The sequence below is a fragment of the Pseudorca crassidens genome, chromosome 3, assembly GCF_039906515.1.
Source record: "Pseudorca crassidens isolate mPseCra1 chromosome 3, mPseCra1.hap1, whole genome shotgun sequence".
Taxonomy (NCBI): domain Eukaryota; kingdom Metazoa; phylum Chordata; class Mammalia; order Artiodactyla; family Delphinidae; genus Pseudorca; species Pseudorca crassidens.
Genome location: NC_090298.1, coordinates 118,305,307 through 118,329,626, shown reverse-complemented (window position 1 = coordinate 118,329,626; position 24,320 = coordinate 118,305,307). Strand labels below are relative to the sequence as shown.

Here is a 24,320-nt window from a genome sequence, read left to right as displayed (position 1 = left end):
GTCCAAGTTTACAACTAGACCTAGGACTAGAACCCCCATCTCTCACTCTTACTGAAATATTCTTCCCATATATTGCTACTTAGTTTGACTTTGCTACTAATTAACTGTGTGAACTCTGGGCAAGTCACTCTTCTTTCTTGGTCTTTCCTCGTAAAATGAGAGAGTTAGCATGAATGATTTCAAAGGGCTATACTAATGTCCCAAATTCTACATAAATGATCTAGAATACAATTGTGGGCAATGCTAGTTAGCCTCATGGAAGATGAAGGCCCTGGAACATGAAGGAACATGATAGGCCCTGGAAGTAAATCCAGGGATTGGTAGAGGAGAGGGGTAAGGGGTTTCGTGGGGTGGGGAACAATGTGAACAGAGGCTCAGAGGTTTGAATGTATGGCTGTAGTAAAAAGAAATGGCCCGGTTATAGCAGTCAAGAGGATCAGTGGGAGATGAATCATTTAAGAAAGCCACTTCATAGAGATTATTTTATCCCTGGGAAGGGCTTTTAGGTTCTCTTTCTGTAGAAACCCACGGAAAGCAGAATGGAAAAATTTGCATTTTGTAACAAGTCATGATGCATGTTGATGCAGTTTTTGGCCTTGTGAATATGTGGTGGTGAAGAACATGAACAGATTAGTGTTAAGGTTCCAGCAAATCACCTCTGCTATCTAGATGGGAGTTTAGGTAGTTAAGTTTGTTTGATTTCCATTCCTTATCCATTGTAATAATCCATCTTCTCAGACTTTCAGTGATCATTCTAGATTTTAAAAGATGTGACTGTCTTCATCTGGATCTCAGCACTGTATAGTCAAATTGTGGGCTCAGAGACTTCCCTGGCGGTCCAGTGGTTAAGACTTCACACTTCCAATGCAAGGGGCGCAGGTTCAATCCCTGGTTGGGGAACTAGGATCCCACATGCCATGCGGTGCGGCCAAAGAAAAAAAAAGTTGTGGGCTCAGGTGGGAAATTGTGGGAATAATCTGAGCCTATCTCTGGGACCTGTTATTTTCTTCTAAACATACTTTAGCACAGTGCAGTTATATTGGTTTTGATTGCATGCTTATTTGAAGTGTTCTTTAGTCTTTCATGAATGCACTATATATATATTATGTATATATTGTGTGTGTGTGTGTGTATATTATATATATATATGTATGTATAAAGAGACAGAGAGAGAAAGACAGAATGATATCGAAATCTCTTGAGGAGGGTGGGTCTTATCTCCCATCTAGCTTGTAAGGTATCTAAGAGTGGTGGTGTTTAGCTCATATTAGCAATAACCTGTTATGTATTTTAGTTTTACTGTGAGTCTTGTGACTCTTGGGATTACTTTCAAGTCTCTCCATTTCTGTGGTCTAATGTAGGAGATTGACGGTTTTGAAAACATTAGTCCTCTCACCAAGGTAACTGTGAGGCAGAGAGAACCACTGATATGACTATACCAGACCAGAAGAACTCTGTTGAGAAAAGATTTTTATTTTTCTCTAGAGATAGTGTCTTAGGTTTTGTCTTGTATCAATATTTAATGAAGGATCATGTCTATCGGATTTAAAATCTGCATTATTTTACATAGCACAGGGCTGCCAGCTTTTATCGTTATAAATGAGAGCAGTATTTGACCCACTGCTCTAGGGATTGATAACATACATTTAAAGTGAATAATTGCTAAGTTCCTATATTATTTGAATCAGTACCACAGTCTTTCATGGCTACAGAAAGGTTTACACAGAATATTAAATAAAGGAGACCAAGATGAGTCTTCAGGTCCTCAGGATATGTCTGGATCTCCACAGAAAATGCTGCTGGCAGTAGGATTGCCTTAGTTTTTTCTCAAAGTCACATATTTCTGTCCATAGCTATGGAGTTCCTTTGATTCCTTCATTTGGCCGTAGAAGCAAAGTAGTTTTAAGGACTCTTCTAAAATTATTTCATCATGCTTTCACGGGGCCTAAAGAGATATTTTTAGTTTTGTTAGTTTTTGTGAAAGATGTGTGTCAGGCTCCCCAGACATAGAGGTTTCTAGTGATTTCTTGATTCTGGTATTTTAAAAAGATGGGAGTTGGCCTTAGTTGGCAGCTCTTTGCATCCGCCAGGGCTTGTTCGTTACTTTACTTCTAGGCCCATGGGTGACGTCTGTTTCCTGTGATTGAAACCACAAGAAGAAGTGGTGAGAAGTCTCTGTAGGATATGTCCTATCAAGCAAGCAGCAGGCATTGGGCTGCCCTCAAAAAGAACAGTAGTAACTAAGCACTGTCTTTAAGGGTCCCTGAAGAGACCCTAGAAATGATCTGACTCAGCCTCCTCATCTTAACATGAGAATGCCACTGAGGCCTAGAGGTATTAAGTTGCTCAAGGTCATGTAATTAGGTAAGCTAGCTTTTAGACTCCACTAACTGTTCATTATTCTTTCTCACATGGCATTGTCATCCCTAAATTTTGTGACTGTGCCCTGCCAGAGTGTTGCCTTAAGCAAAGTACTACTGGAAAAGAGTAAATGCCGGTGGGCATTTTGAATATGAATATTGGATATTTTGCTTTTCGATGCTGTGCTAATTTTTATACTCTTTTAAAATAATTTTTTATACTCTTTTTGAAAAGACATATACATACATTTTCAAAATAGCAAAATCTAAGAACCCCCAATTTTTATTTTTTATTTCACTTAGTATTTGAATATTCTAGTCATCTCTATGCACAGATATTTTTACAACATTGCAATTACAGTTGCTACACATTTTCTGCTTTTAAAACAATGTGTCATAAACATTTTTCAGCTCTCTAATCTTTGAAAATTGGTACTTTTGTTTGAAATGGAAATTTTGTTTTATTTTGCTTTGGCCGCACCGCACGGCTTGTGGGATCTTAGTTCCCCGACCAGGGATCGAACCCCAGCCCTCAGTGAAAGCATGGAATCCTAACCACTGGACCACCAGGTAATTCCCTGGAAATGTATTTGTATCATAAAAATGATACACGTTTTTCTAAGAAAATGTAGATGTGTATAAAAATAGAGTAAAACAATATCCTAACTTGTTTTCCAGAAATTTTAGTTATTTTTCAGTAGTTAGAACCAAAGAGAAAAATACATGGTACATGGAAGTCTCTTTGGAGCCTAAGTACTTTGGCATGAAATTCTGTAATGTGTTTGCATTAGAACATAGTTCCACACAAGTATCGTTGCTAGAAGTATCGGAAGTTTCTTGTTTTAACTCTTGCTTATATTTCTGGTTATAGAGGAGTAATGAGATTTCACCTCATGCTGTCTCCCTCCTCCCTTCTCCAAATTTTCTCAAAATAAAATCTTAATTCTAGATTTGTAAAGGGCCAGTAAATGTTTACTGTGGTTTCATAAGATCGAGTCTGGCTTTTTGAGTAGTAGTATAATTTTTGGATCAGTTAAGCTATTATCAGTAGGTCGTGATTACTTCTTGTATTCAGGAATGATGTGAGGGTAGAAGAAGTGTAACCATCATTTAGAAATGAAGGGTTTGAGAATGGGATTTAAAACAAGGTGGCCTCATGCTTGGTGCCTGTATGTAGAAGCAATATCAGCTGCAGGAACTTCCTGTCTGTCAGGCCGTTGGGTGTGTCATTCATGTGCTCACCCTTGAGAAAGAGTAGATGTCCTGCTACTCACATCACAACATGGGAGGAGAAGACAGTTGCTACGGAGATTGGGAAACAGCATTCCTGAGTCATTGACTGTTTCCAAATGAATGAACAACACCCCTTTTTTCTTAGCTTCTCTAAGCTAAGGCAGTGAAGAGAGAGGCCTAATAAGAAAGTAAAGAACAAGTATCAGTATTTGGAGCTTGAGAAGTATGTCAAAACTTTGGAAAAGTAGGTTAACGTTATTTATTGTTTTCTATATATGTATTTGAAAGTTTTATTAGAACCTTTGGATGTTTGAAAGGGAGGAAGCTTTGCTTACTCTGCCCTCTCACCAGATGACAGAATGTGTGTGCGCCTCCTTCCTGACAGCAAAGGAGAGGAGCGTGTCTGCCACGTCATGTGGTACTTGATAGGAAACTAGGACTTCTAGAATCTGAGCACCTTCTCTAGTGGCAACTTGTTTTCCCGGCCCTTGAGTGCTTTGTAGTGCAGGGGGCTGGCAGTTTGTGTGCATGGACATAGAGGAAGAATGCAATGTTCCCAGCCTGGTTTCCACCTGTTCTGCTGAGCTGGAATAGTGAAACCTGAGTGGACTGTCCTTCTTCCTCGAGGCTATCAGCTATCTAGGATGCAGTCTCTGCCAGTCCCAGGCTTCAGGATGAGCTAAGCTGGAGGCAAAAAGTTGCCCTCTCCTTTTCCCCAAGAGACTTGCCTTCTTGGACTATTAGAGAACTGTTCGAACGTACTGGACCTGTCTCTCAGAGGATTGAATTCTAATATTAAGATAGTTTTTTCCCCTCATTTTAATTATAGTCGGGAAATGTGGTTTATTGGAAAGCAGACTCTAAACAGTTTTAGACAGTCGTGAGGGAAATTGAGTTTGTTGCTTTGAATTTATAAGCAAATTGCTTCAAGTTTATAATTATTGAAACGGGATGGAGTACAGTTACCTAATAATATTCTTTACATGGCCTTTAAAAAATGTATTTTTTTTTTTTTTTTTGGCTGCGTTGGGTCTTAGTTGCAGCACGCAGATCTTTCGTTGCGGCAGGCGGGCTTCTCTCTAGTTGTGGCGCATGGGCTCCAGAGCATGTGGGCTCTGTAGTTGCAGCACAGGGGCTCTGTAGTTGTGGCGTATGGGCTTAGTTGCCCCACGGCATGTGGGATCTTAGTTCCCCCACGGCATGTGGGATCTTAGTTCCCCAACCAGGGATCGAACCCACGTCCCCTGCTTTGGAAGGCAGATTCTTAACCACTGGACCACCAGGGAAGTCCCCTATATGGCATTTCTAACTTGTGCTTCACATGGGCCACTGCCTGGAATCTTTCTGGACTCCCTGGGTTGTATCAGGATAAAGATACTGATTCTAGAAGGCAGGGGTAGATTGAAAGACGTCTTTTAATTAGGAGTAAAAGATCTTGGGGGCTTCCCTGGTGGCGCAGTGGTTGAGAGTCTGCCTGCTGATGCAGGGGACACGGGTTCGTGCCCTGGTCCGGGAGGATCCCACATGCCGCAGAGCGGCTGGGCCCGTGAGCCATGGCCGCTGAGCCTGCGTGTCCAGAGCCTGTGCTCCGCAGCGGGAGAGGCCACAACAGTGAGAGGCCCACGTACCACAAAAAAAAAAAAAAAAAAAAAAAGATCTTGGGCTCTCCTCTACTGTGTTTCCTGTGTTGTCTCTTGTATGAGTTGTCACAAATTTAACTCTCCAATACTGAGTTTAGCTGTGGGGCTGCTGAGGCAGTGTGGAACTAAGTGGATGAGCTGCTAGAGTCTTACTTGTTCCTTTAGCACTTTTTCCTTAGCAGTCATGGAGAACATGAGTGTGCCATCTCATTTCTGGGGGTTGCTAGATAATCTTCAGTTTTCTTTCCCTTAAGCGCATTTAACTTTATAATGGTAAATTAGCTTTAGAGTTCATATTTTTCAATTTCTAGTCATTTGGTGCTCTTGTTTTAGACTTCCTTTCCTCTGATATACCTTTTTTCTTTGATTTTCTTTTTTGAAGTGGGTACTCCAGTTCTACACAACTCCTGTTGAGGCTGTTGGCACTAATAAGTAGTGATGTCAGGATCTAGTTTGTTTCTCTGTAAATGGAATATGAGATATTGACTCATTCCATGCCATCCATGGGCCGTTATTTTAAAATGGAAGGGAAAATTTCCTACATTTGAAGGTATCCATTATTTCCTTCTCTCTAGTTCTAATTGACTTCTCTATAAGGAGTGGGAATTGAAGGGAGTTTCATTGGTTCCATCATCATATATTATTTACCTTTTACAAAACACTTTGCAAAACAAAGTGCTTTACGTCTATTTTATTATTTATTCTTCACACAAGCCCTATGAGACAACATAGTCCTAAAGATAGGAAGGCTGAAACTGTGGTGGATAAAAAGAAGAGCTTGGGACTTCCCTGGTGGTGCAGTGGTTAAGAATCCTCCTGCCAATGCAGGGGACACAGGTTCGATCCCTGGTCCGAGAAGATCCCACATGCCGCAGGGCAACTTAGCCTGTGCACCACAACTACTGAGCCCGTGCTCTAGAGCCTACGAGCTGCAACTACTGAGCCCACACGCCTAGAGCCCGTGCTCCGCAACAAGAGAAACCACCGCAGTGAGAAGCCTGTGCACCGCAACAAAGGGTAGCCCCCACGCTCAGCAACGAAGACCCAGCACAACCCCCCCCCAAAAAAAAGCTTACCCTGCCTTTACTGTCCTTTAGTGGAACTGTAGCAAATCTTGTGGCAAAGCTGGAATAGGGCTTGTTGGTAACTGAATTCACATCCATGTTATGACCCTCTGTTGCCTCACTATCCTAAGAAACTGAATGTCAGTCCTGTGCTAGAATAAAAAAATGAATCAGAGCCAGACCCTGCTCTTTGTTCTTTCTGATTCTGAATGACAGATACCTGACCTGTTCCTTCCTGGGTAGGTATATTGGGACTTGAAGGGAAACTGTTGTTGGCTGCAGTGAGACTTATTTCCCATTTTACCCATAGGTAGCCTATGTCTTTACTGAAGGCTTATTGCTTTTCACAGGTGGTGGAAGACTCCCTAGGTGACGTGTGTGCCATAATTGGATATTTTCCCCAAGGACAACTAACAAATATGTCATGTGGGCTGAAGCATCACTCAGGGTCTCCTGGCCTTATTCATAGGGAAAGACATTATTCTTGAAGGTTTGGTCTGAGCTGTCTATAACAATCATACTGTACTGTCATAAACCTTAACTTGAAACTTTTCTTTAGCTTGTTCAATTTGCATAAAGTAATGAATAAATGAATATACTGTGCTTAGGATGATGTTCTTAAACCTAGAGTGATGATAATTTTTAAAATATTTATTAAATATTGGACATGTCAAATGAACAAAGCATGGGTTCTTGCCCCCAAGCAACTTACAGTCTGGTCCACAGAAACAGCTACAATAACGGTCTGAAGAAGGATCTGATACAAAATATTTAGAGCCTGGCTTGGCTGAGTCCTTTAGATCTTTTTGTGAAATGATTGGCTATGGCTAAGTATACAATTTACAGATGAGGAATAACTTTTTCCTTATGCCATGTTGTAGGAGTACCGTGTCAACTAGTACATGTGTATATTTTACGAGAATATATTTCTGTAGTAATAAGAGTACAATTGCTTTTATAGAATGCTCTCTCACTCCATTTTATGATCTTAGTGGTCCCAAGAAGTGTGTGTCTGGTTTTGTTTTGTTTTTTAATAAATAGGGGAACTGAAGCATGAAGAATTAACGTGATTTGCTCAGAATCATACTTGCAGTTGTTTAGCATGCCATAAATAAAAATTAGGACTCATGATCTTTTTCCTTTAGCTAAAGTTCTAGATAAATTTTGTCAGTTTGCTTACTGTATTAGTTGCCTACTTTTACATGACAAACTCAATAGCTTAAAATAAAACCCACTTATTAGCTCGCAGTTCCATTGGTCAGAAGTCCAGCAAGGATAGTTTGGCTGGATTCTCAGAGTATCACAGGGCTGAAATCAAGGTGTCAGCTGGGCCTTTTCTCATCTGTAGGTGCTGGAGGAAAACCTTCCAAGCGCATTCAGGTTGGAAGAATTCAGCCTCTTGCAGTTGTAGCACTGAGGTCCCTGTTTCTTTGCTGGCTCTCAGCTCCTAGATGCTGCCTGTAATCCCTGCCATTTGGCTTCTTTTATGCTGAAGCCAGAAATGGCATGTTGGATCCTTGTGTTTCTGACCTCTTACCCTAGGTTTAAAGGGCTTGTGTGATTGGGTCAGACCCACATGGATAATTTCCCCTTCTTAAAAGTCAGTTGTGCTAAATAATATAACCTAATCACAAGAGTGATATCCTATAATATTTACAGTCCTGGTGATTATACAGCGAATGTACGTCAGGCTGGGAATCTTGGGGGACGTCCTAGAGTTCTACCTACCACACTAAATATTTCCCTCACGCTGAATTAGCCCATGAGCAAGTGTGGATGTCAGAAGAGGGAGAGGTGGGAATTGAGTATATTGAGGCAGTGAATTGCATTGTGATTATAGGTGTTATGAGAAAAACCTGGGCCTCCTAGAATCATCACAGAGCAGGGGCCAAGTGGCATTCACCTGTGGTGTTCTCCCTTAGCCGAGAGTTCAGATATAGTTGTCCCCTATAAGTTAGCCTGAACAAAATCTTTAGAAAGTACCGAAATATGGGCTTGCTCTAATAGGTTTATATTACCCGTATGCTAGCCACATGGTTCATGAGGTAAAAGTCCATGATTAACTGTTCCTGTGAAGCACATTGGTAGGAATTAGAAACACTTTTTGCTATGTAAAGTACTCTGTGATCAGAGTAATGGTTAATCATATCCTCTTATTAGATCTCTCCTAACCTCTCTTCTGCTAAGGACACTACCTAATTACTTTTTGTTAGGCTACATGAGTATCCTGTTCCAAGAGACTGTCCTTAATTGTCTGAGAATCCTATGCCCTTTTTGTGACCAGATGGAAAAGTTAAAGATTCAGGGAACTGGGTAGAAGTGAATCAGTGCCTTGGATGAATTTTCTTATATCCTTGAATTTATAATAAGACCAGTTCTGTTACTAGGCAAACAGAGGGAACCTCTGTCCAAAAAGACTGCCAAGTTTAGTCCGATCGGCCCACTTTTAAAAAGCTGAAGTGCTGATAGATGCAGCCACCACCACCACAACAAATCCAGCTGTGGAAAAGGAGTTTTAGATTTCATTTGCATTTATTATGATAATAATTGATCAGAGTATGTTTCAGACTCATTCGGTCATGAATTTATTTTAATTAGCTTGGCCTCATAGGGCATACCTTGGGAGATTGACTTTAATTTTTGGTTTCTTAGAGAAACCAAACTGTAAAGTCTCTAGGAAGTTTCTTATTTCCTGCAGATGGTAACCAAAAGATTTATCTTACCACATATTACATTAGGATGTGGTGACTGAATCAGCGCTTTGAATTACACTCTGGAAGGAGAGCGAAGGGACAGCTTTTCATTTTTATGTTGATTGATGGTCTTAATGCAGAGCAGTGCCCAGCCAAGTATATTTATTCTGATGCTATTACTTTTGATGCAGTGTACCTTTGAGCAATTTGTGTTAATTTAAGTAAGATTTGATAATATTGAGAATCTTTTAGAGGAAATGAATCTTATTTTAATAAATGCAGTTTTGTTAAGGTCTTTTCCTGTACCAGCTAATGACCTTCAGAAATTTATTTACCCATCCCATTCTATTGAATAAAAAATTCCTATAGAATAAATGTTTTTCTGCCCCTTTAAAAAATATTTTGTGCTTCTATCATTGTTTGCATATAACTGAAAGATTATTATAAAAATTGAGTAAGAAGCAAAAATCTAGACTATATTTAAATGACAATATTGCCACCCTGAGGAGGAGGCTCCCAAGTGTTGGAGTCATAGTCTGACTTTAGATTCTCTGTGTGTTTACAAGGGCTCCTTCTGAGGGTATCCGTGGGTTAAGCCATGAGGAATGTAGGGGATCACCACAAAGATCCTGGAATCTTTGTCCTAGGGATTTCTTTTACCTCTTTCATGTGTTAGATCTCCTGTTTCCTGTATTTCAGGTCTTTAACTTTCTTGGTTTGCTCCCTCATTTTGGTGGAGCGTATCCTACAATTGCTTCCTAAAGTGCATGGGGATAAATTTTTTGAAAGCTTCAATGTCTGAAAATATCTATTTTGAACTCACATTTGATGAGTAATTTGGTTGGGTATAGAATTCTAAGTTAGACGTTTTTTTCTTTTTTTTTCAGATTTTAAAAAGGCCTTTTTTCATTGTTTAGCTTTTTGTATGTAGTTTAAAAAATTCAAAGCTTCTCTGATTTCTTTGTATATGACCAGTTTTCCTCCCTTCTTCCCCGCCCCGCTTGCCCCAGCCGCACTGCATGGCATGCGGGATCTTAGTTCCCTGATCAGGGATTGAACCTGCTCCCCCAGCAGTGAAATTTCGGAGTCTTAACCACTGGACCGCCAGGGAAGTCCCCCTTCTTTCAAACTGTAGGATTTTCTTTGTTTTCCCAGTGTTTTGGAATTTCACCATGATATACCTTTGTGTGGTGATCTGTTTTTGTCTTTTGTGATGGGAACTTATCCTTCAGTACTGGAAAATTTTTTTAAAAATTGACCTATAGTTGATTTACAATGTTGTTAGTTTCTGCTATGCCCCAAAGTGATTCAGATATACATATGTATACATCTTTTTAATATTCTTTTCCTTTATGGTTTATCACAGGATTTTTTTTTTTTTTTTTTTTTTTTTTTGGCTGTGTCGGGTCTTCGTTGCTGCACGCAGGCTTTCTCTAGTTGTGGTGAGCGGGGGCTACTCTTACTTGCAGTGCACAGGCTTCTCATGGCGGTGGCTTCTCTTGTTGCAGAGCATGGGCTCTAGGTGCATGGGCTTCAGCAGTTGTGGCTTGCGGGGTCTGGAGTGCAGGCTCAGTAGTTGTGGTGCATAGGCTTAGTTGCTCCACGGCAAGTGGGGTCTTCCCGGACCAGGGCTCGAACCCGTGTCCCTTGAATTGGCAGGCGGATTCTTAACCACTGCGCCACCAGGGAAGTCCCTATCACAGGATATTGAATATAGTTCCCTGTGCTATGTGGTAAGACCTTGTTGTTTATCCGTTTTAGATATAATAGTTTGCATCTGCTAACCCCAGCCTCCCAATCCATCACTCCCCCACCCCCCTCCTTGGCAACCACAAGTCTGTTCCCTATGTCTATGAGTTTGTTTCTATTTCATAGATAGGTTCATTTGTGCCATATTTTATTTATTTTTATTTTCTTAATTTAAAAAATTATTATTTTATTTATTTATTTTTGGCTGCGTCGTGTCTTCGTTGCTGTGTGCGGGCTTTCTCTAGTTGCGGCGAATGGGAGCTAGTCTTCGTTGCGGTGCACGGGCTTCTCATTGCGGTGGCTTTTCTTGTTGCGGAGCATGGTCTCTAGGCGCTTGGGCTCAGTAGTTGTGGCTCGTGGGCTCTAGAGTGCAGACTCAGTTGTGGTGCACAGGCTTAGTTGCTCCGCGGCATGTGGGATCTTCCCGGACCAGGGATCGAACCTGTGTCCCCTGCATTGGCAGGAGGATTCCTAACCACTGCACCACCAGGGAAGCCCTGTGCCATATTTTAGATGCCACATATAAGTGATATCATATGGTATTTGTCTTTCTCTTTCTGACTTACTTCACTTAGTATGATAATCTCTCAGTACATCCACGTTGCTGCAAATGGCATTATTTCTTTCATTCTTATGGCTGTGTAGTATTCCATTGTATATATAAACCACGTCTTCTTTATCCACTCATCTGTTGATGGACATTTAGGTTGTTTCCATGTCTTGGCTATTGTGAATAGTGCTGCTGTGAACATAGGGTTGCATGTATCCTTTAAAATTATAGTTTTTTTCTGGATATATGCCCAGGAGTGAGATTGCTGGATCATATGGCAACTCTATTTTCAGTCTTTTGAGGAACCTCCATACTGTTTTCCAGAGTGGCTGCACGAACTTACATTCAGTACTGGGAAGTATTCTTGAATTATTTCTTTGATAGCTTCCTCCTCTGTTCTCCTGTTATTTGGATATTGGACCTCCCAAACTGATCTAATTTTCTTATCTTTACTCTCTTATTTTTCCATCTCTGTCTTTTTGCTCTAATTTTGGGAGATATCCTCAAATTCTTATCTTCCAGCCCTTCTATTGAGTTTTCTCTTGAGTTTCTGTTCTCATGTGTTCAATTTCTCAGGGTTCTTTTTCCTCTGAATGTTTCTTTTTAAAATGGCATTATAGGGACTTCCCTGGCGGTCCAGTGGTTAAGACTCTGCACTTCCACTGCAGGGGGCGTGGGTTTGATCCCTGGTCGGAGGACTAAGATAATGGATGCCGCACAGCATGGCCAAAACTTTAAAAAAACAATTTAAAAAAATGGCATTATGTTCTCCCTTGTGGATATTAATTTTTTTTCCTAATCTTTCTTTTTCTTGCATAGTCTCTGTATAATGAGTTGCTTTTCCCCCCTCTCTTATTAGGATTTTTCCTCATGTGTTTGATAATCCTTGGTTGTCTGTTAATGTTTAAAAATGAGGGGCTAAAAAACTCATTGGTAACTCTGGATGCATGGGTAGGGTTTATTAGCTGTGCAGTTTATTGTAGGCTAGCCCTGTCCAATAGAAATATAATGTGAATCACATATGTAATTTTAGATTTTCTAGTAGCCACAGAAAAAGATAGAAAGAAAAAAGTGAAAAGAAACATGTGAAATTAACTTTAGTAATAAAATTTTTAATCCAGTATATCTAAAACATTATTTTAACATGTAATAGATATAACAATTATATATAATTATATATAACAATTATATATCTATAACAATAGATATAACAATTTTAACATGTAATAGATATAACAATTATTACCTTCTGTTTTTTATATGAAGTTATTGAACTCCAGTTTTTATTTTACATTTATAGCACATCTCAATTTGGATGCTAAATTTTCATGAAGATACTTGATGTGTATTTAGATTTGAAAAAATTTACAGGTGAAAGGTAGATTCACATACCTAGCATGTTCCAAACACATTGATACTTAAGTTTAACAATAACAATAAAATATTAGCTTTTAATTTTAAATTTCGATAAAATTAAATAAAATGAAAAATTCCTTTTTCAGTTGCACTAGGCATATTAGAAGTGCTTAATAGTTACCTGTGTCTGGTAGCTACCATATTGGATGGCATGGTTCATCTGCTTGGACTATGTCAGTAGCTTAATGTTGTTTTTCAGTTCCCCAGAGAAGGCTCTTCCAACCTTCTGCCTCAAGGGTAAGGGTTTTGGGATGCTGGGGTCCTGAGAAACTAGAAGGGGGAAGGTGCTGGGTGTCTCAGCTTATAGTATGCATAGATTATTACTCTTCTTTTTGGTATAGGATCTCTGCCCACAACTGTGCCTGGCATCCCCTGATCCAGAGATCTGTGTTTTACCCTCTTCTAAGAATAAATTTCCAGACTTCTGCTGGAGTAAGGGAGGGTAGTCTCCCAATGGCATGGGGGGAGAGGTGTTGGGGGGTAACGGAGGATCTACCTGTCCAACTGCTTCTTAAACAGCTTTCAAACCAATCTTATTTTTGGGTCTCCCCCTCCCTCCAACTGCCCATTTCTATAGGTACCTGGTGCTGCTAATTCCTCAGCCTGTTGAGGATCCTGAAGTACAATTTGGATTGGTCATTAGCTTTTCCTATGGCAGGTTTAGGACTCAGTTTTCTTAGGTCTGTTGGGTCTTAGTCCTAGCTTCAAAAGTTGATTGCAATTACGCTTTTCTTGTTCTTCCCAACCTTGTAGGCTCCTTCCCTCTATCATTTTTTCTTTCTAAAAATTCCTTTTCTGTAGATTTAGAAGGGTTTCAAAAAGCGGGGAAATTTGATTCAGTCTACCGTCTTTTATCTGGAAGTTCCTATTAATCTGTATTCATGAGCAGATTTTGATATGCTAAAAAATTTCATTCCGTATTTATGCTTCCTTCAGTATCTATATTTGTAGTTAAAGGTTTTAGTATAGTTTTAGTGGAAGACTCAGTAGGAGGGACAGGACGATGAAGTATTTAGTGAAGATAAGTAAGGGTTTATAGTTTGGGGGCAGAAAATAATTGACAGCAAACAAGGAGAAAGGTGAGTGTAGAAGCATTTAGAAAGAAGTAGGTGGGATCATTAGAGACTATGTTAAAAAGCTTGAACCTCTGGGGCATAAGGCATAAATATAGCTCCAGTAGCATTTATCCTCAAGGTCTCCACTATTTTTAGTCCTTCTTACTTTTCATGAGCTAGGAACCTCTTGTTGCATATCTCAGAGAATCCACAAAACAGTTAATGGTACAGTTAAAAAAAAAAAAAAGCTGTTTGTAAACTGTATGTTCAAGATCTGTAAGGAAAGCACACATAGTATTAAATAAGTAAATTAATACACCCTCAGTATACTGTAGCAGCAGATTCCATTTCAGTAATGGAATTGAGCTTGCTGTTTGGGTGTTCTGTTGGGTTCTGAAACAGAATTTTGCCGGTAGTACTGTGATTCACTTTGCTGGTAGATGCTGCCCTCTGTTGGAGTAGTTGAGGAAATGCATGGATCATTTTTACTGTCCTTACTCAAATTGAGCACTAAAGCATGGATAATTTTTTTAAGGAATAAATCTGTTTCTAATGATGCACCAAGGAAAGCAAGGGAGACTGGTTTCTTCCTTCTTAAGAAAAGAGATGTTTACTTTTGTATGTAAAGGCAACAGTTAGTGGGCATTAAATGGGAACAAGACAAGAATCTGGAGAATGCAAATATTTAGGGCTTTGGAATCTGGAGACCAGAGTTCCATACCCAGCTTGCCCTTATTCATGTGACCTCAGTGATTTACTCCACCTATCTGGGCTTCAGTTTCTTCACTAATGCAGTGAAGAAGTGGAATAGATTTGAGGGCTTTTGCAGGGATTGGTATTTTAGGAGAGCAGCCCCAGATTATGGTATCTGTTCATAGGAGATATAATGATTAAGTCTTAGGCTCTACCATGAAGGAACTTAGTCTGGAAATGGCTAGAGGAGGCAATCAAAAGAGAGTTGTAATCCACTTCTAGTGCTGTGAGACAGGAAAGTATCTATTTCTATATACACACAAGGAGAGGTACCCATCCAATTAGAGGAGGTATCATCCTGTAGGGCCTGTTGGAGCTAGCCTTGAAAGCACAGTCTAGTCTGAGGGAAGCAGCAGCCTAGAGAAAGTCTTGGGTTGTGAGACAGCAAGATCTGTTTGTGGACCTGCACACTAGTTAGGATGCCCAGAACATAGAGTTTGAAATGGAGGGTTTGTTGAGAGATGAGTCAAGGGAGAGAAGCCAGAAGTGTCATATGCCATGCTAAGCAATTTGGATCTTAACCTGAGGGCAGTAGGGAACTATTGCAGGGTTTTAAATGGGAAATAACATGGACAGCTTGGCATTTTAGAACGATTACTCTTGGGTATAGTATATAGAATGGATTTTGTGTTGGGCAGATGGGATTGAAGGCAAGGAGATCAGTTAGGAGGCTATTACAGTAAATCAAACAGGAGATCATAGTGGCGTGAAGTTCAATAGTGGGAATGGAGGGAAAAGAAATAAGAGTCTGCAGACACAACAAGCTGCTGGTTTGTTGTTCTTTAACTTAACCTGCAGCTGAGATTGATTCATTAGACCCAGGTTCTGTTACCTACATTATATCCATCCCAGAATTGTTTGGGTTGTTGCTTGGTTCTGAGGGAACATTTTGAGTTTGGAGGACAAGGTTCTGGAAGCACTTGCTCTAGGAGCAAATAAGTTTAACCTTCGCAATGGCAACCTAACTATAAACATTTATCCTTTTTGTGGCTTGTTTCACCTCTGTGTGTCAGGTGACAGGGTGGTGACAAAAGGAACTGTGAGTCTCCTTGGGTGTTGCGGTCTCTGCTTCATCATCCTTCTGCCTTTGCTGCCCTTCTGCCTTTACTTTGTGTAAACAGCACACACAAAGTAACTTTAGATTCCATTGACACTGAGCAAGGATCCTGTGGTTTCGGGTGAGTGATTAGCATTCCATCAGTAGAAGGTTGACCTCCTCTGGACCGTGGAGGGCAAAGTTAAGATTCACAGTTCACACTGGATTTAACCGAACTCTGACATGGGGCACATGAACATAAGGACATAGATTTTTCTCGTCTGTAAAAAGGTTGGTAAAGTAGCTTTGTGGCAGTGTCAGAAATAGTTTTTCATTAGTTGAGAAAAGTTCATCAAGAGGCATTTACTATACTCTTCTAAGGACATTAGCAAAAATAGATATGGTTTAAAACTAAGTATTAGAATGAAGAATTCCTGCTTTCCTGGAATACCTGCTTGTTCAGATTTTTTGGGGTAAAGTGTAGCACATATACAGAAGAGAATATAAAACATACAGAATAATTATAAACAGAACATCCATGTAACCATCATCCATATCAAGAAATAGAATATTATTGTAAGCACCCCTGAAGCCCCCTGTCCCCTTCTGCAGTCATTACTCTTCCACCCACTTCAGGTAACCACTCTTTTGCCATTTGTGGTAATCATTCCCTTTATAATCGTACATCCTAAATAATATAATTTAGTCTTGCATGTTTTTAATCTCAGTGTAAAAGAAATAATACATTCACTTTTATGTTTGTGAGTAGCTGTAAGTTCATTCACTTTCTTTGTGTAATTGTTTTCCACTCTACCATTATACGAGTTTATCCATTCTATTCTTGATAGCTATTTGGATTGTTCTCTGTTTTATTGATAGATATTACAGTGTTGCTGTGAACATTCTTGTTATACACAACCTGCTATATATGTGCAAGTTTCTGAAGGGTAGATTTATAGGAACTGATATGTTGAGTTGTAATATATCTGCATATTTTAACTTTACTAGATCATGCCATACTGTTTTCCAAAGTGGCCATAGCAATTTACATTCACACCCACAGTGTGTGAGAGCTCCCGCTGCTCTGTGACTAGACAGACACACATGAAAATTTTTGCCAGTCTTGAGTGTGAAATGATATCTCGTTGTGGTTTTAGTTTGCATTTCCTTGTTTACTCATGCAGTTGAACATATTTCATAGGTTTATCAGTCATCCCATTTAGAGTTTTTTCAGTTCTCCACCTTTTTTTCCCCAAAGGGTTATTATATTTTAGTGACCTTAAAACTCCTACCCCTTACCTAAGGGAATGTGCCAAGGAATAGTCTGGCAGAAATCTAGCATGTGGGAAGGAGCCTAGATCCTTTCAACTTATTTTCTCCTCTTTTTTTCCCCAACCCATCTGGTATTTGGGAGCTTTCCTGGCATTTCACTGATCTCTCTTCCCTTTCTTCTCCCTCGTTTTTCCTGTTCCTAGACTCTGAAGCGGCTCATGGCAGATGAGGTAAGGAAATTTTGTTCAGCATGTGCATGGCTCATTTCCTACACTATGATATTTACCAGTTGCAATAACTTTGACTTTCTGTAACTTATAAATGTGATATGGGTTCTATTCTCAGATCATCCCAAAGCTTTTTCCTAACTCTTTGCTCTGTTTGACCCATTGCATGCATTTTCCTGGCACATTCATTGGCTTCCAAGGTTAGGCATGTTCTTTAAACTCCAAGCTGACTTGCTGTCTGGATGTCACTCTTATCATTTGAAGCCCCAGAATGCTTGCAGATATTTACTGTTATTTTCAATCAGGTAATGCCGATAAGCTGCAGCTTATCGGTAGCTCTTTTTGAATCGAACACTTGTCCTTGCGGTTTGAGGAGCGGTTCATAAGCATTTGGTTGACAGAGAGATGACATATATACCCCTGAAGTAGATTATATTCTTTGCAAAGGGGATTTTGGAGAATATGTACTGAACTTTTGCTGCTTACATAACACAAGTGCTATGGAGCGTACAGAAGAAAGAAAAAGGAATGGTTCCTGGTTTTAAGGCATTTCCTTGTTTCTTGTATATGACTTATATCTATTAAAATCTATGGTCACACTTACCTCTTGAAGGGAGAGATCCTCTGAGGACCTGGCCATATTTATTATTGGATAGCTAGAGGGAAACAAAAGGCATTTTACTGAGCACTCTGCACATGAGGTGCTGTCAGTTCTGTGCTGCTAGAGGGCTTAGAAATGACAGGGGAGCTAAAGAACAAAGTTTTCTCTTTTTAGAGGGTTTCCAGTTCTTAATACTTCATTCCTCTTATCTTTGGATGAAGGTGAGAGTACAGAGTCCGTGTAGTAAATTAGGTACAAGGAAGATTGGTTTCTCTTTTTCATGTCAGAAGAGCCTTGAATTGGCCACAAACCAGAGGAGCCATGCACGTATAAGAAGTTAGAGGCTATTTGATGTGTGCTTTGTTGTGTAAACGAAAATGGATCACTGCTAATACTTTTTTATTCTTTCTCAGCTGGAGAGATTTACCAGCATGAGAATTAAGAAGGAGAAAGAGAAGCCTAATTCTGCTCATAGAAATTCTTCTGCATCATATGGGGATGATCCCACTGCACAGTCATTGCAGGATGTTTCAGATGAGCAAGTTCTAGTACTCTTTGAACAGATGCTGGTAAGTTTCCCACCCCAAAGCATTGCTTCTTCTTGAAAATGCTTTTACGAGCATGATGGGCCCTTTTTTGTGTACAGTCCCCCTTAACTATCCTTTAATTACAAAAAATTCCAGGCTTAACAGAAAACTTCTTAATAGCAGTCCCATTAATGAAGGGACTACATATACAAGCGCCAGTCCGTAAGATTGGAATCTATGAATTAGGCTTGGAAATATCTGATCACTGACCACCTTGTTAATGTCCTTCAGCCCAGCAGCACTTTAGCCACAAAGATATTTTAAATGAGTGGGCCAGCTCTTGTGGTAGTGTGATGACCACCTTTGGGTTAGCCAGAGTAGATAAAGTTTTAAAACATTCACAACAAAATCTATGTGAAGAAGAAGCTGAGTGACTTCCCTGGTGGCGCAGGGAATCCGCCTGCCAATGCAGGGGACACGGGTTCGATCCCTGGTCTGGGAAGATCCCACATGCTGCCAAGCAACTAAGCCTGTGCGCCATAACTACTGAGCCTGCACTCTAGAGCCCGTGAGCCACAACTACTGAGCCTGCGTGCCACAACTACTGAAGCCCGTGAGCCTAGAGCCCATGCTCCACAACAAGAGAAGCCACCGCAATGAAAAGCCTGTGCACCGCAACGAAGAGTAGCTGCCGCTCGCCACAACTAGAGAAAGCTCACGCGCAGCATTGAAGACCCAACGCGGCCGAAAATAAATAAATAAAAGGAAGGGAGGGAGGGAGGGAGGGAGGGAGGGAAAGAAGAAGCTGAGGAATAGAAAGGCATCGTTTGCCCGAGATCTTCTACTTAGTGGTGAATCTGGAAAGAGAATTCTGATGTTACAATCACTAGAAGACCTTTAAAGGTTGGGGCTGAGGTCAGTTCAATAATGAGCTGTGCATGGATGTGACTGACTTTGCTGTCTTCAGTGAGGACCATTGCGTGGGGAGGACACTGAGTGAATGTCCGCTAGTGCTAAGTCTTGGAAAGTTTTGAGTACATGCTTATAAGTTTCATAAGACCTATATATTAACTTGGATTTATGATCTCAGATTCAATTAGAGATTAGTGGCAGGCCTAACTTAATTAAAAGCATGCACTTAAAACCCTTAAAACTGAGGCCTGGTACCTGTGGTAGTCACCACTCAACCAGTACTACTATTATTACTTTTCCTTGAAGCTTTCAGTTTGTCTCATAATAATCCAAGTGTGTTAAGAGTCCAAGAGTATGATCTATCAAGACAGTCTCTTGGCCTTGGATTGCAAATTTAAATGTCTTTAGGGCCAAGGGAGGAAGCATAAATAAGTTAAGCAGGCTACATAGAAGATGATAAAAAGGAGAAAGGACTGCAGTAAAATGAAGGACTTTTGACATTTTTGATAAACTCCAACCACAATTCAGTTCCAGTAGGTTTTGTAGCATTCCAGTTGGGAATGCTAGCCCAGTAGTGCCAGATATTTTTGTTTTTCAAAAGAAGCTAGACATCTCTATTTTTTTAAAAAAACAAAAATTGTTTTTTAAAAAACAAATATCATAGCCAGCATTCAGATTTCCTGAATTAGGTCATTTTTAGAAAAACAATTTGTTTGTTCAAATCATAATTCCAGGTAAGGTCCGTTGTGATATTCTACTAAGTTTCATTTGAACTGTAGGTTTTCCTCCCTCTCTTTAATCCTTGCTCTTGTTATAAAAAATTTGTTGAAGAAACTGTTTGACCTGTAGAGTTTTCCATAATCTTAAATTTGATGATCGCATCCCTTGGCGCTATAAATTCATATTTTTATATGAAGTCTCTCAAATTTAAAATGTTGAGCTAGCCAGACAAAACATACTTTATCTTTGGGTCTGATTCAACCTGAGGGCCAGTATTTTGCAACTTCTTTGTTCAATTTATCTGTAAAAGGAGGAAGAAAGCACCAGGAATTGAGTCAGAAAGAAGTCAAATTATTACTGTGACAATTTGGTGGTGGTGATTCCTTCACACATCACACACATACACAAACACACACATGGGGGAGAAATTGAATATACCCTTTTTTTTTCTCCTATACTTTCCCCGTTTCAAATAATATTCTGGACTTGTTAGGGTTAAACTTGTGCTCACAAAAATAGGAGGCTCAGACACATGGTTATATGTGTAACAGGGTCAAGCAGAGCCTTTCCCCCAATGACACACTCCAGGTTATGTCTGTTGAGGGAATTTGTCACAGTTTCCAGTTCTTTCTTCATGGGAAAGGAGTTTGTACAGGGACTTAGTTAACCAGGGGTAATGGGTGTTTAGGCCCTAGAGTGCTGCAGATTTTGCTGGTGTTTGCATGATGCCAGTCATCCAGTGCTTCAGTCTGAAGAGATGATTAAGGTCCATTCTAAGTGCAGAAAATACTATGTTTGCTTTTCTTTCAATAATGCAAAATAAGTTTTCCCTCTATATTGAGAGTCCATTTTGTTAGGGAAAAATTTAGTGTATGTGTATAAAAATGTCTGTTGGGATTTATAATAAAATGTTAACCATATTTATCCCTAAGGAATTCCCATCATCTATAATAGCTTAAGTCTCTAAGGATCAGGAAAATTTATTTATTCAATAAGCACTTAGTGTGTTCATCTCTTTACTAAGTATACTAAACATTAAACACTGAAAACTTGTAAGGAATTCAAGGCAATTTTTCCCCCTTTTTTCCTCCCGTTTCTAGTTGGATATGAACCTGAATGAGGAAAAACAGCAACCTTTGAGGGAGAAGGACATTATCATCAAGAGAGAGATGGTGTCCCAGTACTTGCACACCTCCAAGGCTGTGAGTCCTGGGGCAGGTACCCACGACGTGGGAGGCTGTGCCCTTATCTTGGACCTGTTTGTTTTGCTACTTTTATAGAACTTTTCATGTCCACATCAGTTTTATTTCATTCTTTTATATAAACCTACTCATTTGAGTTACTTTTCTTACATACTTTTGCCTGATTCGATCTTCATGAAGTATGTATGGGTAATGGGAAGGAAATTCTGAGTCTCACATAGTTTGGTGGTATATATAATGGGTGTTTGCCCTCATATTGTTTAAACTGTATTAACTAATTCTGGTCCAATTTATGACTGAGTCCAGTGTTTACTAATCTCTGTATGCTCCTTTCCAGGGCATGAGTCAAAAGGAGAGCTCTAGGTCAGCTATGATGTACATTCAGGAGCTGAGGTCGGGCTTGCGGGATATGCCTCTGCTCAGCTGCCTGGAGTCCCTTCGTGTCTCCCTCAACAACAACCCTGTCAGGTGAGGATTCTGAGGTAGTAACAGGAGTGAGAGCCCAGTGTTGGAGCTCACTGGTGGGGATTAAAGATCAAAGGAGTCAGGGAATTATGAGACTGTTTTGGATTGGAAGTAAAGAGTTGCCAGGATATACTTTATTTTGGTGGATACTTATTGATTTGATTTGATATTGCATCGTCTTTGTCTCTTCCTTACAGTTGGGTGCAAACATTTGGTGCTGAGGGCCTGGCTTCCTTATTGGACATCCTTAAACGACTTCATGATGAGAAAGAGGAGACTGCTGGGTGAGGACTTCCGAGTCTTGGCATCTTCTAGGTGGAGGGTAGTAGAGGACTTGGCTGTTTGCTCTAAAGGAGAAAATGGCAGTTAAATGGAAAGTTATGGACTAGGATATTATGTTGTTAGCTGAGAATGGGGTTTATCGTAGGGGTGACCGGAGAATGAAGGATGATTATAGGTACAGGGAAAGGAGGAACTTAAATTTCATGGTGAATAACACAAGATATATACCACATAAGATTGTGAGTCTCCCAGCACAGGTTCTTATCCAGTCTGGAAACAGGGTCTGATTTAGTCTAAAGCTCTCCTGTGATCTGGTCTGGGTCATATCTCATTTGGAAGTCTTATAATACACTTGATCAGTTTGGGACTAGCTTTATGATAGTCTTCAGGATTGGAATAATTCTGGAGATACCTTGCACTGTCTTAGGTTAGGCTACCTTGAAGCCAGCCTGACCCAAAATGATTTCTCTACTTCCTGGGATCTTTCCAAAACAAAACACAGGACCTCTACCTCCTGAACGTACAGACTTGAAACCTCTGATGCAGTGAGGCAAGCAGTAATAGGTGGGATGTTATCCTGATAGAATTTAGCCCTTAGGAGCCTACAGGGAGTTAAAGAGAAGATTTTAATATAATACTGAATTCTTGGTTTATGAGAGGATTAACCAATGGTTCTTTCTTCAGCTACCTCTTTTCGCCAGTGTTTTAGGGTAGAGTGCTATGTGCTAGAATTTACTCAGCTACTAGTTGGGAGTGTTCCTAAGACCCTTGTTTACAAGATTGAAAAGTCAAATGGGGAGGGGTATAGAATGAAGGGACTTCACTGATTATGTCTTCTACATGCAGAAGCTACGATAGCCGTAACAAGCATGAGATCATCCGCTGCTTGAAAGCTTTTATGAACAACAAGGTAAGATATTTCCCATTCTCATTCAACCCCCATCGTGACCGCTGTTTTTTCTCTTCTGTTGGCAGACTCAAAAAGGGACCTAGGAATATGAGGTTCAAGGCTTCTAGCTTTCCCTTTTAGTACCGTAACTTTTTGATCACCACATACACATACTTTTATGGATCTTTTCCCTCAGTTGTAATGTCTGTTTCAGAGGATAGGCTTAATTTTCTTCTTCTGTTTATACTTTTTTTGCTAATTCTTAAATTTCCTGACCTGTAGTTATTATTTTTGGAAGGTTTACTTTATTTTCTGCTTATTTGTTGTTGTTTTTTCCCCAGTCTATTCCTACTTTACAATCTTTTCTTCCTTCCTTTCTTTTTCTTTCTCTCTTTCTCTCTCTCTTCCTCTTTCTTTTTCTTTTTTTGTCTGTTTAGTATTTAAACTTAGGGATCCTACAGTTATTTGTTCCTCAGTGCAAATCTGTCTTCCTCACTATTTAATTTTGTTATCATTATTCCACTGGCTTAGGGGGAGCATTGAAAAGAAACATAAGAATCAAAGTTTTTATTCTTGGAAGACATAGAATTCTGTTGTGTCTTCTAGAAAATTATTTTGCTCTGCTCATTTCTGTTTAGCTATATTGGAAAAAGTGTTCTACCCTATATTAGTTTGCTAGGGTTGCTATAACAAAGTACTACAAACTGGGTGTCTTAAACAACAGAAGTTCATTTATCTCACAGTTCTAGAGGCGATACGTCCAAGATAAGGTGTTGATAGGGTAGGTTCCTTCTGAAGGCTGTGAGAGAGGGTATGTCCCATGCCTGTTTCCTAGCTTCTGGTGTCTCGCTGGCAATCCTTGACATTCCTTGGCCTGTAGATGCATCACCCCAATCTCAGCTTTTGTGTCCACATGGCGTTCTCCCTGTGTGCACATCTGTGTCCAAATTTCCCCTTTTTATAAAGATAACCATTATATGGGATTAAGGGCCCACCCTACTCTAGTCTGACCTCATGGTAATCTAATTACACCTGCCAATGACACTATTTCCAAATAAGGTTACATTCTGAGGTAATGGGGGTTAGGACTTAAACATACGAATTTTGGGAGGAGCACCATTCAATCCATAAGAACCCGTAAACTTGTCCTTGGTTAGATGCTCTCACCTTTAAGCCTCCCTTTTCTCTTTTTGTCCTACCAGTTTGGAATCAAGACCATGTTGGAGACAGAAGAAGGAATTCTGCTGCTGGTCAGAGCCATGGATCCTGCTGTTCCCAACATGATGATTGACGCAGCTAAGCTGCTTTCTGCTCTTTGTATCCTAGCACAGCCGGAAGACATGTATGTGACTGGAATTATTTTTCTTCTCTATTTTTTTTATCATCTTCTTTAGTCTAGAGGAATATTAAGTTGCTTGGGTGTCCACTTAGTCTTAAATACTAGGTAAGACTATATTTCTTACATGAACACTGTGTATCTTAATATTTAAGAAAGATTGTTAAGAGATGGAAGCTGTTCTGCATGTACCACTGGTTATCAAAGGTACAGCAGGATCTCCTAGATCTCCATTAATGTCTGTATTGTCTAGGACAAGGGTTTCTTTTTACATTTTTTTAAAATTCAGAAGTAACACACCATTATTTTTAAAATTCAAACAACATAGAAGTATATGA

At 39.9% G+C, this 24,320-nt stretch overlaps 1 protein-coding gene across 1 annotated transcript in view; it reads left to right on the top strand.

Moving 5' to 3' along the window:
• Positions 1 to 24,320, top strand: part of DIAPH1 (diaphanous related formin 1) — a 99,552-nt gene that overhangs the window by 9,586 nt on the left and 65,646 nt on the right. Inside the window, exons 2-8 of the mRNA XM_067732072.1 lie at positions 17,025 to 17,051; positions 18,063 to 18,218; positions 20,909 to 21,010; positions 21,348 to 21,478; positions 21,673 to 21,759; positions 22,604 to 22,667; positions 23,849 to 23,988. Coding sequence (XP_067588173.1) covers positions 17,025 to 17,051; positions 18,063 to 18,218; positions 20,909 to 21,010; positions 21,348 to 21,478; positions 21,673 to 21,759; positions 22,604 to 22,667; positions 23,849 to 23,988 — 707 coding nt within the window. The remainder of the gene's footprint in view (positions 1 to 17,024; positions 17,052 to 18,062; positions 18,219 to 20,908; positions 21,011 to 21,347; positions 21,479 to 21,672; positions 21,760 to 22,603; positions 22,668 to 23,848; positions 23,989 to 24,320) is intronic.